General features: G+C 39.8%; 1 protein-coding gene across 4 annotated transcripts in view; it reads right to left on the bottom strand.

The window, feature by feature from the left end:
* Positions 1-17,056, bottom strand: part of MIPEP (mitochondrial intermediate peptidase) — a 115,075-nt gene that overhangs the window by 55,215 nt on the left and 42,804 nt on the right. For all 4 annotated transcript variants that reach the window (XM_042845751.2, XM_024111571.3, XM_005310595.5 and 1 more), the window contains 3 exons: positions 16,258-16,335; positions 14,607-14,811; positions 11,542-11,651 (listed from right to left, as the gene is read on the bottom strand). In XM_042845751.2, coding sequence (XP_042701685.2) covers positions 11,542-11,651; positions 14,607-14,811; positions 16,258-16,335 — 393 coding nt within the window. The remainder of the gene's footprint in view (positions 1-11,541; positions 11,652-14,606; positions 14,812-16,257; positions 16,336-17,056) is intronic.

Raw genomic sequence — 17,056 nt, 5'->3', positions numbered from 1 at the left:
ATAGGAATCCTCTCACTATGCTGGAAAAGTGAATAGGTGCTGCCATGGCAGAGAAGATATAGAAAGTCAGCCACTGCTTCCACTCCACTATTCTCTTCTTCTTCTTCAACTGCTCTGATGGGAGTTTCTACTATGTTCTCCAGCTCCTTGAGTCCAAGTGCAAGGAGCAAATAGAGATGGGCACTAGTTGTTCTCTGTGCCAACCAAATCTACCTCGCCAAAGGATCAGAGAGACCTCTCCAAAAAGTTGCTGCTGAAGATGTAGAGTTGGGTCACAGCCATAGTCTTTCTAAAAGAACTGCTTGCCCTCATTCAGCCTACTAACTTGCTTTGTATGTACTCTTGTAGCTATAGGAGTGCCACAACAGCAGCAAAAAGAACAGGAGTACTTGTGCACCTTAGAGACCAACACGTTTATTTGAGCATAAGCTTTTGTGGGCTACAGCCTACTTCATCGGATGCATAGACTGGAACATACAGCAAGAAGATATTTATACATACAGAGAACATGAAAAGGTGGAAGTAGCCATACCAACTGTAAGAGGTCAATCAATTGAGATGAGCTATCATCAGCAGAAGAAGAAAAAAAAAAAACTTTTGAGGTGATAATCAAGATGACCCATAGAAGGTGTAAGGATACTTAACATGGGGAAATAGATTCAATTAGTGTAATGACCCAACCATTCCCAGTCTCTGTTCAACCCAAGTTAATTGTATCTAATTTGCATATTAATTCAAGTTCAGCAGTCTCTCTTTGGAGTCTGTTTTTGAAGGTTTTTTTGTTGCAAAATTGCCACCTTCAAGACTGTCACTGAGTGGTTAGAGAGGCTGAAGTGTTCTCCCACCGCAAGACTCTGTCCTTCCACCTGAGACATAGCACCAGCATGAGAAGCAGAGAAGAACAGCTGATAATTTTAAGTAAATTACATCTATCTCATGAGTTCAGGGGAAATCATGAAAATTCACAGAGACAAATGACATTCTACAATATGAGGTTTGTGACTAATAGGATATAGCGATTAATTGTATAGTCTAATATCAACTAATAATATCAACACCCAAGGGCTGTGTTGAAAGGATAATTCACAAGCAAGAAGAAAACAATGGCTAAAATTGGTGTCAAAAGTTAGGTTTCACTGGGGGAAATGATGAGGACATGGGACTCAAAAAAGAGAGACTTTGGTCAGCAAAAACAGCATGACCAGAATGAGGCGGCCTATCAAGCCTAGTCTAGTTCGAGAGCCACTGGAAAGAGAGAGACCTGCAGAGACCAGCCAGATGGCATTTTGGACTGGGGAAGCAAGCCAAGGTTTAGATATGCTCCTGTCATGGCTGATTCATCTGCCTCAGGCACCTATCCATGATTGATCAACACACCAGCTCTTGCAGACATCAACAGAAAGCTGTCTTTCCCCATACTTTTCTATTTTGCTCTCTCTTCCACTTTGTCTCCTTGCCAAAAGCAGCAATAGCCCCAAAAACAACCAACTGAGTTAAAGGTCCAGCTATAGAACTATTATTTATCTTACCCCAAAAGAAGGACTCTCTGATAAAACCAAGGACTTTAATATCCACTCTCTGAAAAAAAAAAACTTTGCCGAGCTTTGGTTAAGATTGTTTTGACTGAATAAACATTCAATTTTTTTACTTTAAATTCTTTTTTTCTTGTCTTTTATGTTCAATAAACTAAGACCTTGGCATGAATTTTACAATGCTTGTCATGGTGCCTAAGGAAGCCCAAGTATCTGTGCTCCCAAACCCCAAAACATGTTTACCTGTTTAATATTCTACAATAACAAAATCATAGTAATAATTCTGACTATCTGGGCCCATTTCTTTAATTAGATTAATAAACCACCATCTTTGTAATTCCATCTGCCTATAATACTGGAAATAAATAAACTCACAAACAGTTGAGACAATGACTTTTTCAAGCCAGCATCCAAAAAGGCATTAAGTTGAAAAATGGTTTAGTTTAGACATTCAGCACCATCACATTGCTACACATTTAACAAGAAAACTGGGAACACAAAATAGTACATGTCCACAAGGTGGTCTAATTAACATTCTTGGAGCTTTAACATTTGCATTTCTGTGATTTTAACTGTGCAGTGGAACCTCAATATTAACATGGGTATCTGTATTGTATTTAATTTCCCAGAGGTTTGTTTTTGTGTGTGGGTGTTTTTAAGGAAAAATACTAAGCTTGGTATGCATCTTCTTGAAGAGAAAGATGCTTACCTTGTGGGAACTGGTGGTTCCTCAAGATGTGTGGTCCCTATCTGTATCCCCCTCCGGGTGTACATGCACTAGGAGTTGCAGAATTATTGCAAGCAGTGTACGCAGGTCTGCACATGTCCTATAGTCCTCATACCTCAAACTGAAGACATAAAGGGTGAAGCAGTCCAATTGCCACTCCAGTTCCTTCTCTACCCGGAATCAGGAATGATGCAAAGCAGAGGAGGAGGAGGGCAGGTAGGGACCACACATCTTGAAAAAACTCCCGTTACAACAAAGTAAGTAACTTTCTCTTTTTCTTCAAGCACTGGTCCATACGTATACTCCACAGCAGGTGACTGACAAGCAGTATTCAAGTAGGAAAAGGGTGCGAGGATACAGGTTGAAGAGCCATCCAAAGGATTGCTGTCCCAAAGCGTGCATCAATAGAGGTATCCAGTACTAGAGCATAATGTCTTTCACATGTGGAGGAAACACCACGTAACTGCCTTGCAAATGTCAATTAGAGATACTTCATGAAACTATGATACTTGGTACTGTTGTCACTTGTGCTCTTGTAGAATGAGCCCTTATCTCTGAGGGCAGGAAGATGTGACAGCTGGTAGCAGAGCACAGTACAGCCTGAGATCCATTTAGAGAGTCTCTGGAAGGCAACTGCTTGGCCTCAAATACATTCTGCTTTGGCAAAAAAAGGTCTAGGTGATTTTCTAATTAGTTTTGTCCTTTGTAGATAAAGGACCAGTTTGTCATACATTGAGGGAATGAAATCTCCTGTCCTCCTCCAATGCATGCAGTTTTGGGAAAAAAAATAATCCAGTCAATCCTTTTACATGTAAGTGACCATAAGAACGGCCATACTGGGTCAAACCAATGGCCCATCTATCCCACTATCCCATCTTCCAACAGTGACCAATGCCAGATGCTTCAGTGGGATTGAACAGAACAGGGCAATTATTGAGTCATCCATCCCCTGACATCCAGACCCAGATTCTGCCAGTCAGAGGCTTAGGAACACCTACAGCAAGGGGTTCCATCTCTATCTTTGCTAATAGCCATTGATGGACCTATCCTCCAGGAACTTAATTCTTTTTCGACCCCAGTTATACTTTTGGCCTTCACATCCCCTGGCAATGAGTTCCACAGGTTGCCTGAGCATTGCGTGAAGAAGTACCATATATACTTGTTCATAAACCGAATTTTTTTGGTAAAAAAGTAAAGCATTGAAGCGCGGGGGTCGGCTTATCAACAGGTCTACAACAGAATATGGTGATTTTAAGCTCTACTGAATTATTGAAATGAATATTTAATACATTGTCGTTTTGTTTACCTGGAGCGTTCGAAGGCACGGAGTCCCTCAGCTCCCAGTGGCTGCGGTTCGCCGTTCCCAGCCAATGGGAGCTGCGGGAAATGGTGCGGGCCGAGGGACTTGCTGGCCGCCACTTCCCGCAGCTCCCATTGGCTGGGAACGGTGAACCACGGCCACTGGGAGCTGAGGGGCTCCGTGCCTGCGAATGCTCCAGGTAAACACACGTCCCGTTCTGCTAGCGGCTTACCCTGATGGGCCAGGAGCCAAAGTTTGCCAACCCCTGAAATATAGGGTCGGCTTATGAAAAGGTCATACAGTTTTTGCCATTTTTACCTATCCACCTTGGGGGGTCAGCTTATAAACAAATGGGCTAATTAACAAGTATATATGGTACTTCTTTTTCTTTTAAACCTCCTGCCTATTAATTTAATCAGGTGACCCCTGGTTCTTGTGTTATGGGAAGGGGTAAACAGCACTTCCTTATTCACTTTCTTCACACCATTCATGATTTTATAGACCTTTATCATATCCCCCTGTTTGTTGTCTCTTTTCCAAGCTGGAAAGCCCAGTTTTATGAATCCTCATATGGAAGCTGTTCTATACCCTTAATCGCTTTTGTTGCCCTTCTCTGTATCTTTTCCCATTCCAATATATCTTTTTTTGAGATGGGGTGCTTAGAACTGCATGCAGTACTCACTGCATGCAGTGAGTGTACCATGGCTTTATATAGAGGCATTATGATATTTTCTGTTTTATTATCTATCCCTTTCCTAATGGTTGCTAACATTATATTAGCTTTTTTGGCTGCCGCTGCACACTGAGGAAGAAGTTTTCAGAGAACTATTCACAATGACTCCAAGATCCCTTTCATGAGTGGCAAAAGCTAATTTAGACCCCATCATTTAATATGTATAGCTGGGATTAGGTTTTCCAATTGCATTACTTTGCGACTCCAAAACTACCTTGTTGTGAACTTTGGATATAGTTGTAATGAGACTATGTCCTTACAGAACATGGTGTATCATGGTTCCGCCATTAGGGTTCTGAGCTCACCTACCCTTCTAGTTGAGGTGATGGCTATACGGAAAGCAACTTTCATTGATAGGTGAGACATGGAACATGTAGCAAGCGGTTCAAAGGGTGTAAGCTTAGTGAGAGCCAAAAGTACAAGGTTTATGTCTCAGTGAGTAGTAGACATCCTCACTGGCAGGAAGGTACTGATTAGGGCAGGGGTCGGCAACCTTTCAGAAGCGCTGTGCCGAGTCTTCATTTATTCACTCTGATTTAAGGTTTCGCGTGCCAGTCATACATTTTAACGTTTTTAGAAGAACAAGGAGTCTGGTGGCACCTTAAAGACTAACAGATTTATTTGGGCATAAGCTTTCTTAGGTAAAAACCTCACTTCTTCAGATGCATAGAGTGAAAGTTACAGATGCAGGCATTATATACTGACACATGGAGAGCAGGGAGTTACTTCGCAAGTGGAGAACCAGTGTTGACAGGGCCAATTCAATCAGGGTGGATGTAGTCCACTCCCAATAATAGATGAGGAGGTGTCAATTCCAGGAGAGGAAAAGCTGCTTCTGTAATGAGCCAGCCACTCCCAATCCCTATTCAAGCCCAGATTAATGATGTTAAATTTGCAAATGAATTTTAGTTCTGCTGTTTCTCTTTGAAGTCTGTTTCTGAAGTTTTTTTGTTCAATGATAGTGACTTTTAAATCTGTAATAGAATGACCAGGGAGATTGAAGAGTTCACTTACTGGCTTTTGTATGTTACCATTCCTGATGTCCGATTTGTGTCCATTTTTAGAAGGTCTCTTTCTATGAGTCTCTAATATATAACTAAACTAATAACAACAAGATGACATTCATAGGAGATTTGGGAACCAAAATTGTCTGGGTCAGTTGGGGGTGATGAGGATGATTCATGCCCTGTCCTGTTGAAGTTTCCATAAGACCAATGGCAGGAGTGTTATGGGAGGAAAGAAGTTACTCACCTTTCGTAGTAATGATGGTTCTTCGATGTGTGTCCCCCTATGGGTGCTCCACTGTAGGTGTGCTTGAGTCCCTGCACTGCTGATTGAAAAACTTTGGTGGCAGCATCCCTTGGTCCCGCACATGAACGGTCTCTTCTTCTGTTGCACCATGGGGCTAACCAGAACGTGTAAGCCAGCAAAGGTTAAAGAATATTTAGATAAGACCTGCTGTATTTAAGCAGAGTGGTACTGGTTGTCTTCGAGATAGACGTAGAGGGTGACCTCCTTATATGCTTATGAGAGCATTTCTTGCCTTCTCAATGAGACCCTAACTGAGTGTCTATAGGAAAGGATTCCCTTGCACCAGAGTCTGACTTCACGGCGGAAGACACACTCTGTGTTGATTCAGGTCGAAGTACAACTCCCACAGCCTGGGTCTGACTGCAGCCACATGGCCTTCTCCATAAGGTACTTTCTAAGCTGCAATTCCCGTGCCTCACCGGTACAGCTAAGGAAAGAGTGGCAGATTTTGCACTTAGCCACGAGGAGTGCCTCCCCCAGGCAACACAGACAGTGTTTATGGTCTTTGTTGACCGAAAAATAACAAGGGCCGGACACAAGTTTTTGAAGCCCAGAATTCTGGGCATAGTCCAATACTCATAACCGGATAAGGGGTCCCAGAGGTGGGGAAATCTATTTAACTAGAAAAAACTATATACAAAGGCACTAAGGCCAATTTTGAAATATTTACAGATGAAAGAATAACTATGAGGAAGCAGCAGCTACGTACACTGGAGGTTCTGACCCAGGCCATGTGGTGATAAGCAGGAACTGGAGAGGTGGCTGGTCCACTCTGCCCTTTATGTTCTTGGTTTGAGGCATAAAGAGAGTTATGGCACATGTGCAAACCAATGGACGCTGCTTGCAAGAATTCTCCAACTCTGGATGCATGCGGACCCACAGTGGAAAAAACACATAGGAACCAGCACTCGAAGAACTATTACTTTGGGGCTGGCTAGCTTTTTGAACTCAGTTTTGCTAATTTTGCCAGTGAAAATTGTAAGTTCCTTTAAACCCATCAGTGCTCACTTATGAACAATTCCAAAACCATAGAAGACAAAGGGAGTCTTTTCATGACTTCAGTGGATTTTGGATGAGGCCTTTATCCAGCTGCACACATGTGCATAATACTTATGTATCTTTAAGAGTGTTCCTATAGAATAATTTTTCTGCTGTATATACTCACTTAATTTTCAAATGTTCATATGTTTTAAAAATCAAAACCAACTGCTTTCCATTCAACAAGCCAGGAATCAAACCTCAATGAAGACTGTGAGCCCAGGACCTTATCCTACTACAACTGACTTTATAGGGAGCAGTAGGCCACAGTTAGAGTGCCTTTATTCATAAGTGAAATTAATGACATGCCTAGTTTGTGTAAGAAACAGAATTTGGTGCTAATGCCTTTGCCAAGTTTCACACTTCAGCTATTTGTGCCATAGCCATATTTTTCAAGAGTGTGGTTAGAATAATTTTCATAATGGATACAGTGGATTTTGTTTTTATATTCACAAAACTCAAACAGCTCCAGGGAATTTTGCTCAAACTTTCTACACAAAAAAAATCACCTCCAGGCAGAGACCAAGCATGGAAAATTGAACCCCAAATGTCAATTTCTGTGAAGTTATAAGTGTGTGAAACCAGGGGTTTATTACAGAATCTACTTAGCAAGCTTAAATAAAGCAGTTGCTACTGATGACTACTATAGTAATAAATAGGCATTTTTCCTAATTTCTACGTTTTGTTCATATGTAAATCCGAGACACTGAAATCTTTTACATCAGCTTCCTCAATTTCTGAAGTCTGACTAAAGAAAGGAAAAGCAGATTGATCTAGATTCTAGATAGTGGTTTATAAATATAATCTAAATTTTAAAAATTAACAATAAAAAACAGCAGTTCAAAACCTCGCGTGCCACATAGTAGCTCCAGGCTCCATTCCTAATCTTACAGCCTAATCCAGTTGTGTCTCCCTGCAAAATTGAATTTCTACATTAACATTCACTCAATTCAATTGCTCCCTGGCACACAATAATTCTGTGCCATACAAGGGCAAGTATCTACACCCAATAGAAGAAATTTAAAAGAAAGTGCTAGATGGGATATAGTGTCTGGTTCTTAGCTTGTGCGCTGCAACAAAACATGGTTTAGATTTAAACCATTTTGAAGACACAGAGCAGTAAATGATGTTCCACAAATCTCTTTCAGATGTTTTTCCCTGAAGATCAAGGGTGTTCATGCTCTGAATCCATATGCAGTCAGATAACTTCAGAATACTTAAGCAACACTACACTTAAACTTCCCAGAGAATGCTAGAATGTAATCAGTTTTCAATTTTGATATTTATTTCAACAACATGTTATATGGGTTAAAACCTGCCAAATGATGAACACACTGGTGCTGAGCACCCTTAACTCCTACTAACTTCAACAGGACTTGTTGGTGCTCAGTACCTTACAGGATTGAGTGTCCCATATGAAAGCAGATGTTTACCACTTTGGTAAGGCGCGTAAAACTATTGAGTGCTATGGGAATCTCCAGTGAGCAACATTAGATAGTGTAGTTCCCAAGGCACAAACGGAGAGAGAGCTAGCCTCACCAATAATTTCAATTTTAATAGATACTATACAAGCTATTTTATCTAACCACACGAAGTTACTATAGAAGCAGACAGCAAAATATTTCCAATTACTCTCATACTACTGAAATATAATACTGAATAGGAGGACTTGTGGCACCTTAGAGACTAACAAATTTATTAGAGCATAAGCTTTCGTGGACTACAGCCCACTTCTTCGGATGCATCCGAAGAAGTGGGCTGTAGTCCACGAAAGCTTATGCTCTAATAAATTTGTTAGTCTCTAAGGTGCCACAAGTCCTCCTGTTCTTCTTTTTGCGGATACAGACTAACACGGCTGCTACTCTGAAACTTTTCATAATACTGAATGTTTATGACTTTATAGATGTCTGTTGAAAGTTTCTCATGCTATGTAATACTCTCCTGCTTTGAGGAATTAACTGCAGATCACCACTGTGGATGCAACACACTACATGCTTGAGTACACTGGAGCTTGGCTAATAAAGCATCTGGAACAGATTTCTGATATATCGTTCACTTGCTTAGTATCTCTGAAATGGCTTAACAAATATAAACTGTGTTTTGTTACCATGCGCGAACAGCTAGCCAGCTATGGTCACTCTGTCCCACCCAGTGCTTTCTTCTAATTTCCTCTGCTTATGGTGAAGGGATCCTTGCCCGAGCCTGACATAGAATCACTTTATGTCAAAAAAACATCTGAGTGAGCTTTAATGCAGGAATCCAAAACTGATGTGGGATGAGATTCTGTAGACATGCTGTAATGTGAAAATGTTATGTGTGGTAACATAATGAAAACATGTATTTATCAATATAAATGTGCCAAAACTTTTGTACTGTTTGGATTGCACTTATCCTGATTCATAAATCTCTAAGGAAGAATGAGATATGAGTAAATTCAACAAGTTTATTTTGAACTGAATGAGTACTCCAGTACTCCTAACTTTGCACTTAGTTACCAAGGTTGACAACAAAATTTTTGCTGTTGGAAAAACTCCTTATTAAAAGATTATTAATAAGGAGTTAACATGTTACACTGGTAGGCTTGTTGCACTAACATTTTACTTTAAAAACATTTAGGGACTGATCCAAAGTGCACTCTTTCCACGGACGTCAATGGCTTTTGGATCAGACTGTTAAGACGGTATTTGTCTTGTATGATCTGGCAAATATCCAAATGCCTCATGAGGTGAGAGCTCTTCACCCACTGAAGTCTGTGGAACTGAAGAGCATGCTTTAGTTGATACACAGAATATGTACTAATTTAAGAGAGGTAACGTTTCAAGATCAATTATTGTAATTAGGGTAACTTTCAAGTGGAAATGCATTCATGTAGTGGGCTTACTAAGCAAATCATTAGATACTGAACTGAAAGGACCTCACTATATTTTGGTTTGGTCAACAGAATTATTCCTAATAAATCCCTAAAATGACTCCATTCTACTACTACTAATTTTCACCATGAAATTGAGTGTACTTTTCTTATGCTACTGTTCTGTAGGTCATATACCCAAGTTTTTCAACATTATCTAAAGCAGGGGTTCTCAAACTGGTGGCCATGGGGTTATTACCTGGGGGGTCACAAGCTGTCAGCCTCCACCACAAACCCCGCTTCACCTCCAGCATTTATAATAATGTTAAATATAAAAAAGTGTTTTTAGTTTACAACGGGGGTCGCACTCAGAGGCTTGCTGTGTACACCAGTACAAAAGTTTGAGAACCACTGATCTAAAATATCTAAAGTAAAGTAAAAGAGGCAAAATGACCAGAAACAAACATAACAACATTTTATATGTTCTCAAAACATAACTGCAAAGATAAAACACTCCAATGTATAGTACTTTTCCACTGAACTGCTGGTTCCATACACTATGGCCCCAGTAAAAAGAATTACATTAAAGATTTAGGCAAAATGAAGAGAATTCCCAGAACAACCACAAAGTTATTAAGGGATTTAATGAGAGACAAGACTAAAAGAACTGGATACATATAGATTATCGTTATTATTATTATTTGTATTTCAGTAACTCCTCGAAGCCCCATCCCAGGATAAGGGCCCCACTGTATTAGGCACTGTACATTGAAATTTACAACAAAAACAAAAAAAGTTCCTGCCCCAGAGAGTTCACAGTCAAATAATATTACAAGACACAACAAAAGGAAGAAATGGGCAAAAGAGGTGGGGGAGCAGGGAGGAGAGAGAGAGATGTGAGGACAAGATGACAGCATAATGAGGAAGCTTTGCAGTTAAACTGGTAGTCTCATCTTGCCATTAGCCTAGCCACTGTCAGATGGCAGGATTTTACAGGTAAATCTTAAGAAGGGATGTGAAAGAGGACAGGGACTTTTTATGGACTTTTTCCCTCAAGTATGGGAACAGGTGGGAGAAAGCGTGAAGGTGCCTGAGTGAGAAGTGCAGGCTGAGCACGGTGAATAAGGGCCAGATTTTCAGATAAGTCTCAACTAAGCCTCAATTTTGGCAGGCACAATTTTGCACCTGCTGTGTACTGCATATGCAAATACTGTAGTTAGATGGCTAGCTACCCAGTTTGTGGGTGCAGACAGTCAGAAATCTACTAGAATTTGTGCCTGCAGGAGCAATTGTAAAAACGGAGCTTGCTTCTAAAAATCTGAACCCAGGGAAAATCTGAGCACTGTCTGCAAGTCCTTGTAAAGTGTAAACACAAAAGAGGGAAGGAATTGGACAGAGTGGTACAAGGCCATACAGGCAGGATTACTGGGATACAACTAAGAAAAGGCACACTTAGGTAACGTTTCGGCGGGGGGGAATGGTCTCTTAGGTGAAGCACTGCAACCTCAATAACTTGAAGTGTTTAAAACTACTTAAAGCACTACAGTACCCTATGGGAACAATCCTGCTCTGAAGCAGAAATGCCTCATACTGTTGATACCCCATTATTTTCCATGATTTTGTGACAACATGATTTAACACTGTATAAAGTGTGAGCAAAAATAATATTAAAAAGACACTGAATTTCTAACTTTGGTATTAATATTAAACGCTGTTTTTCACATCATTTGGTTCATAGAGTAGCTTATTTATTGTACTTATTGTACCACTTTTTGTATAACTTTGCAAAATGATTTTGGTTGAAAGTTTAAAACTGCCAGTACAACTTCAGATGTAGAGATTCAATTTCCTTTTATACACAGTGTGCTTCTTATTGTGGGGAGGTAAACAATTCTTTTGTCAACCATTAGATATAAATTAAAATATAAGGTTAATGTTAGCAAAGTTTACTGTTGTCTTAATACTTCTTTATAAATGACAACTGAAAAAATTAATTCATTTAACAAATCTGCTTATAATATTTTAAATAGTCTGTATGTTCATTTTTCCTACCTGGCCAGTCTGAAAATGCCTTGCAAACTGATTAACCACTCGATAGTCACTTGCAAAATACTCCATGAGGATAGAAGGAACTTCAGCAAAATCAGTAGGACATCTCGTCCCTAGGGAAGGAAAAGATTGAGAATATGAGTATACAGCTATTTACGTTAGCACACATAATTCTATCTTTCCAAGAGCTCCTTAGCATTTAATTTGGACTTCTAATGAACTGTAATATTCTTTCATTCCTTAAGTCAATATTTTATTTCTATACCATTACTGTACATATTGGCAGAAAAACTTCATTATTATCCTACACATTTTACTATAAATCACAAAGTAAAAAAATATTTGAACAGCTGGGTGAGGCACTTTATGAAACTGTGGACCACACCTTGCTAAAATAAACCAAGCTGCAGCCAATCTGGCCCTACATAAAACATCAAATCTTCTGAATTGTCCTCAACCTAAATCCAGTCACAATGTAAATCAAACTTTGCATTAATCCCACTCACAATCTTATCTCCCATCTGTTTGCTGAGCTCATGTATCTCTGTTTTATATTAGCCTTTCTTTACAATGCAATCATCAGGTGAAAGCATTTTTGCAGGTTCAAAACATGTTCTAAATAAATTTGAGGAAGTAATTATTTGCTGTCACACAATGGTGTTTTAAAAAGCACAATCCCCAAATCCTCTCTCTCTTCCCTGATCACCTTCACTCTAGCTCTGTGTTATCAGCACTGTACCAACACTGAGAGGTACTAGAAAAAATGAGACATCATTGAACCAAAGCTGTATATACAGCAGCAACAAAAATGTGAGTCAGGAATAGCAAGTCCTCAGTTATTTTATTTCCTCCCTGATCCCAATGTTAAGCTATCTCCTTCCTTGAAGAAAAAAAACTCTTTAAGCAAATATCACTTCCAACCTCAAACTTCACTGCATGTGTATTAGGGCATGTCTACACTGCAGTAAAAAACCATGGAACTGATTAACAGGGCCCAGGTCAGCTCGTGGGGCTTGGTCTGCAGGACTAAAAATTGCAGTGCAGATATTCGGGCTCAGGCTGGAGCCCAGGCTCTGGAACGTGACTAGGGAAGGAGGTCTCAGAGCCTGGGCTCCAGACTGAGTGAGAACATCTACACTGCAACTTTTAGCCCCACAAGCTCAAGTCAGCTGACACAGCCATGCAGGGGCGGCTCCAGGCACCAGCGCACCAAGCGCGTGCCTGGGGCAGCAAGCCACGGGGCAGTCTGCCAGTCGCGGTGAGGGTGGCAGTCAGGCTGCTTTCGGCGGCATGCCTGCTGGAGGTCCGCCAGTCCCGCGGCTTCGGCCCGCGTTACCAGTGGACCTCCCGCAGGCACGCCGCTGAAAGCTGCCTTCCTGCCGTGCTTGGGGCGGCAAAAAACACGCCCCTGCAGCCATGTAAAAGAACTTTCTGAACTGTCTGCAAATATTAAATGCAGCATATGATGTGCCAACCAGTTTGGACAAAACCAGGACTCTGACCTGTTTACCAAAGATGAGAGCAGGGCCATACAGCTTGCCAGCTGCCATCCAGTACACTGATGCTGAGTGCCATGGTTTGAAAAGGACTGACAATGAAAAAGGAGCTCTCTTTTTTTCTCATGTGCACTACCCCTTTTGTGTATGTCTGGTGATATATGACTTGGTAGGCAGTGTGTTCATTCACGTTCATTTATTTGTGATAAGACGACGTACTAAATTCCACACTGATAAATTACCAATTTGTTTTGTTTACCAACTAACAAAATGTACAGCCTGGCTTTGGAATTTCCATATTGCAAGTGCATTGTTTTTTAAAAAAATCACTTTTGATGCAATTTTTTTCACAATAAGTTTTCTAAATCATTTACAACCCAGGATCATCATACTTTTATGTTGGGTGCAAGCTGAGTTCAAATTACTTTCAATCAACCCATTATTCTATTACTACAAACAGAACTTGAGAGGGGAGCTTGCAGGGCACTGGGCAACACCACTAGAAAGCATCAAAGGGACAGCAAGAAAGAGTTTGTTGGATTCCTTAGCAGAAAAGGGGACCAATTTCACTTTTTGTAATTGGGACTCTGAAAATCAAACTAATATCGGGAGGCTGAAGGAATTCTCACAGCATCCCAAAGGGAGTGGTAAGTAGACTTACAACAAACTGATATGAAAAAGGAAAAAGAAAATTTGAGGTCAAGGATTACTCTAAATTTCTGGCCTTCAGAGCAGAGTTAAAGTTTCAATTAAGGAAAGTGATAGCTGAATCAGAAACATAGAACAGTCCTTGTCTTAACTTTGAAGGAAAAGCTCCTTTCATCCTTGTTCATAGTTAAGGGTAGAGTAAAGTGAGATGGTCCACCGACTGCATTTTTCCCATCATCTTCAAAGGTACACATCATGACAATCCGCCCTCTGAGCAAAAGCTGGATACATGTCCCTTTGAAGCCAGTCAACGTCACTCTGTGCATTAGTCACTGGGGTCTCTAGAGACGACCCAGTGACTAATGGGATCTCCCCCTACCCATGATCCCATCCCAAAGACTGAGCATGCTGCTTTTCAATCTCCAACCTTGCCAGCCAAGCAGCCAGGCATCTGAATTGTGATACTTTGCATGATGCTGCAATATACGTCCAGGTTGCATTTACAAGAGTAAGTTATACTTTTCCTACGTGCTAACAGAGTCAAGACAGTAAACAGAGATCATAAATTGAATCAACAGGTGTGGAGGGTTAATTGGAAATGTGACTTTTCACAGGCTTGTCACTGAAACCTGCATTATGATATAAAGATCTCGAATACCCTAATAAAATTTAAAAGATTATACAATATTTTGGAAGATTAAGAAATACATAAACCCTGCAGACAGAATTACTCCATAGCTGCACACTTTATTTTAAAATGAGGTTTGAAGAACTAAACTAAACTACCTACCTAACTACTGGTTTATCAGGTTCAAGATACTACGGTTATTTAAATACATACTCCCTACTTCAGGAAATTAATAAGTGCGAATTATTCATTCAAACATTTAACAACAACAAAAATCACTATTCCTGATGTCTTACCAGTGACATGTTGGTACCGAGTTCTTCCCAGCATGGAATGCATAGCATGTCCCATTTCATGGAACAGATTCTCCATCATGCCAGGGGTTAGTAATGTGGGTGAACTCTTAGTCGAATGGGGCAGACTCAGCATCAGAACAACAACAGGGAGCTGGTATTCTCCATCTTTCCTTAACCTGCCTCCACGAATTGTAAAGTGACAGTCCTTTGAAGATAAAATAACCACTCAGAAAAAGCCATGCTTACAGATACTGTTATCACATTCACAGTATTAAATAAATGCTGAATGTCTTAACATTAAGAGTCCTATTCTGCTCTGTTACACCAATGCAATCCCATTAACGTCAATAGAGTTGCTTCAATGTAACATAGCAGAATTTGAGCCAGTCTTTATTATACTTTCCCATCTCTGTTTACTATTTTTTTACTTGAGATTATAATAATGTTAAAAGATTTTTTTATTTCATAAAGATAAAAACAAAATATTGCAATAGCTTTAACATCTTGAACAAAATTTTATTTTCTAAAAGCAGCATGTTTAAGTTTAATCCATCTAAGGAGTAAATATCCAAAAGGTTAAAATTCCCATCTATCCCAAAAAGATTTAGTTTATTGTCACATCAGAACTTCGCTGACCTACAAATACTACATATCATATATAGTCTCTCCCCATTAATTGGCAGAGTTTTAACAGCAAGCTCTATTGTGAGGAGACATCTTATTAAGACATCATTCTTTTATAAAATATATCGCAGAACATGTTACAAAGTGTTAGCAAAAATAACTAAAACCAAACCACACTTGATAAAATAAGTAATAATGCTGTTTCACAGTGTGTGTTTGCTTATTCACAAATTCATAAAATTCAGGCATTTGCAAAACATTTCTCAGTCATTAATGCCAATTAATGAGGTTCTGTTGTATTTTGTTTTGTAGTTTATAGACTGGCACCACGGTGGTAGTCAGCATGTCTAAAAATTGTAGACAGCTTCACCTATTTAACGTGAAGTTTGAGAAATGATCAAGCTGACATTCTGGACTTTTGCCTTGGTACAGAGTGTATTTGATTTCAGATATTGGTTGTTCATAAGCAGCAGGTAGATAATAAGAAAGCACTAACTCTCAAAAACCTGCTTATTTTAGGGTTTTCATAGTGCCTGTCAGTGTAGTATCTGAGGATTCAACATATGTGGGGCTTATTAAAAGGAAGTTATTGGCAAAAAAAACAAACTTAAAGGAAGTTAAACAATCAGTGTAATTATATATACTTTGGAATTAAGTATTCCTAGAATCTAAATACATTATAGATTTTTCTATAATTATGTTTGGCCTTACAGGTGGTCTTGTTATGTGTGAATTTGTTTGTTAGTTAGGGGAGAGGGATAGCTCAGTGGTTTGAGCACTGGCCTGCTAAACCCACAGTGTTGTGAGTTCAATCCTTGAGGGGGCCAAAAAAAAAAATAGTTGGGGATTGGTCCTGCTTTGAGCAGGGGGTTGGACTAGATGACCTCCTGAGGTCCCTTCCAACCCTGATATTCTATGATTCTAAGTCCGGATATATGTTGCTGGACTAACATTAATAGTAAATGACCCTAATACTGTAGTCCTTACTCAAGCAAAACCACCAGTGAAGTGAGCCCATAGCTGTTACCTGATGTGGTTTGTCTGCTCGTTGGTAGAAGTCACAATAGATGTACCCCAGCAAACCCTCATTTTCATGGACGACTGCCTGGAAGAGAAATAAATATATAATTTCCAAAGTGAAAGTTCTGCTGAGCTGGGAAGGTGAGAAAGTATCACTCTCAGATATATTCAATAGAAAAGGTTTATACTGCATATATTTTGCAGCACATTATACTTTTACATAAAAAATAATATAGGAATAATTTATTCTACTGCAGTTGAAATATTGATGTACAAATATTTCAAAGCTTGTCCTTCAAACTGCACAAATTTCTGTAGTTTATATAAACTGATTACTCTCACACAATAAAAATAACCACCCCATCTTTTACCATCAGATGGCAAGTTAACTACTCCAGGGCTGCAGAACATAAATTAAGTACAGCAGGAGTTGATTTACCAAGGAGACCGATATGAGAGGGTAGCCAGAACTGGTAGATTAACCACTGAGGATTTGAGGAGCAGCAGTCCTCACTGGAGGCTGAGTTTGGAAGTGGAAGGGAGGGAGGGAGGATGCCCACTGGAGAATACTGGGAGGGAGTGGAAGGACAAAAGAACAGAGCAAAATGGTAAATAGAGAGCAGTCCATGTCTGCTACTTCCATCCTACAGAACAAGCCAGAAATAGAAAGGCTTGAGTCAAATAAGAAAATAAGACATGCACAATAGGAAAGAAGGGAAGAGTAAAAGCCCTACCCAGTAAGAATGCACATTTTTAGCTGCATGAGTTAACAACCACGTACATTATTTCAGGTTTAATTCAGAAAA

Source organism: Chrysemys picta, chromosome 1, assembly GCF_011386835.1.
Source record: "Chrysemys picta bellii isolate R12L10 chromosome 1, ASM1138683v2, whole genome shotgun sequence".
NCBI lineage: Eukaryota > Metazoa > Chordata > Testudines > Emydidae > Chrysemys > Chrysemys picta.
The sequence above is the reverse complement of the archived record's forward strand: the minus strand, read 5'-3'. Positions and strand labels throughout refer to the sequence as shown.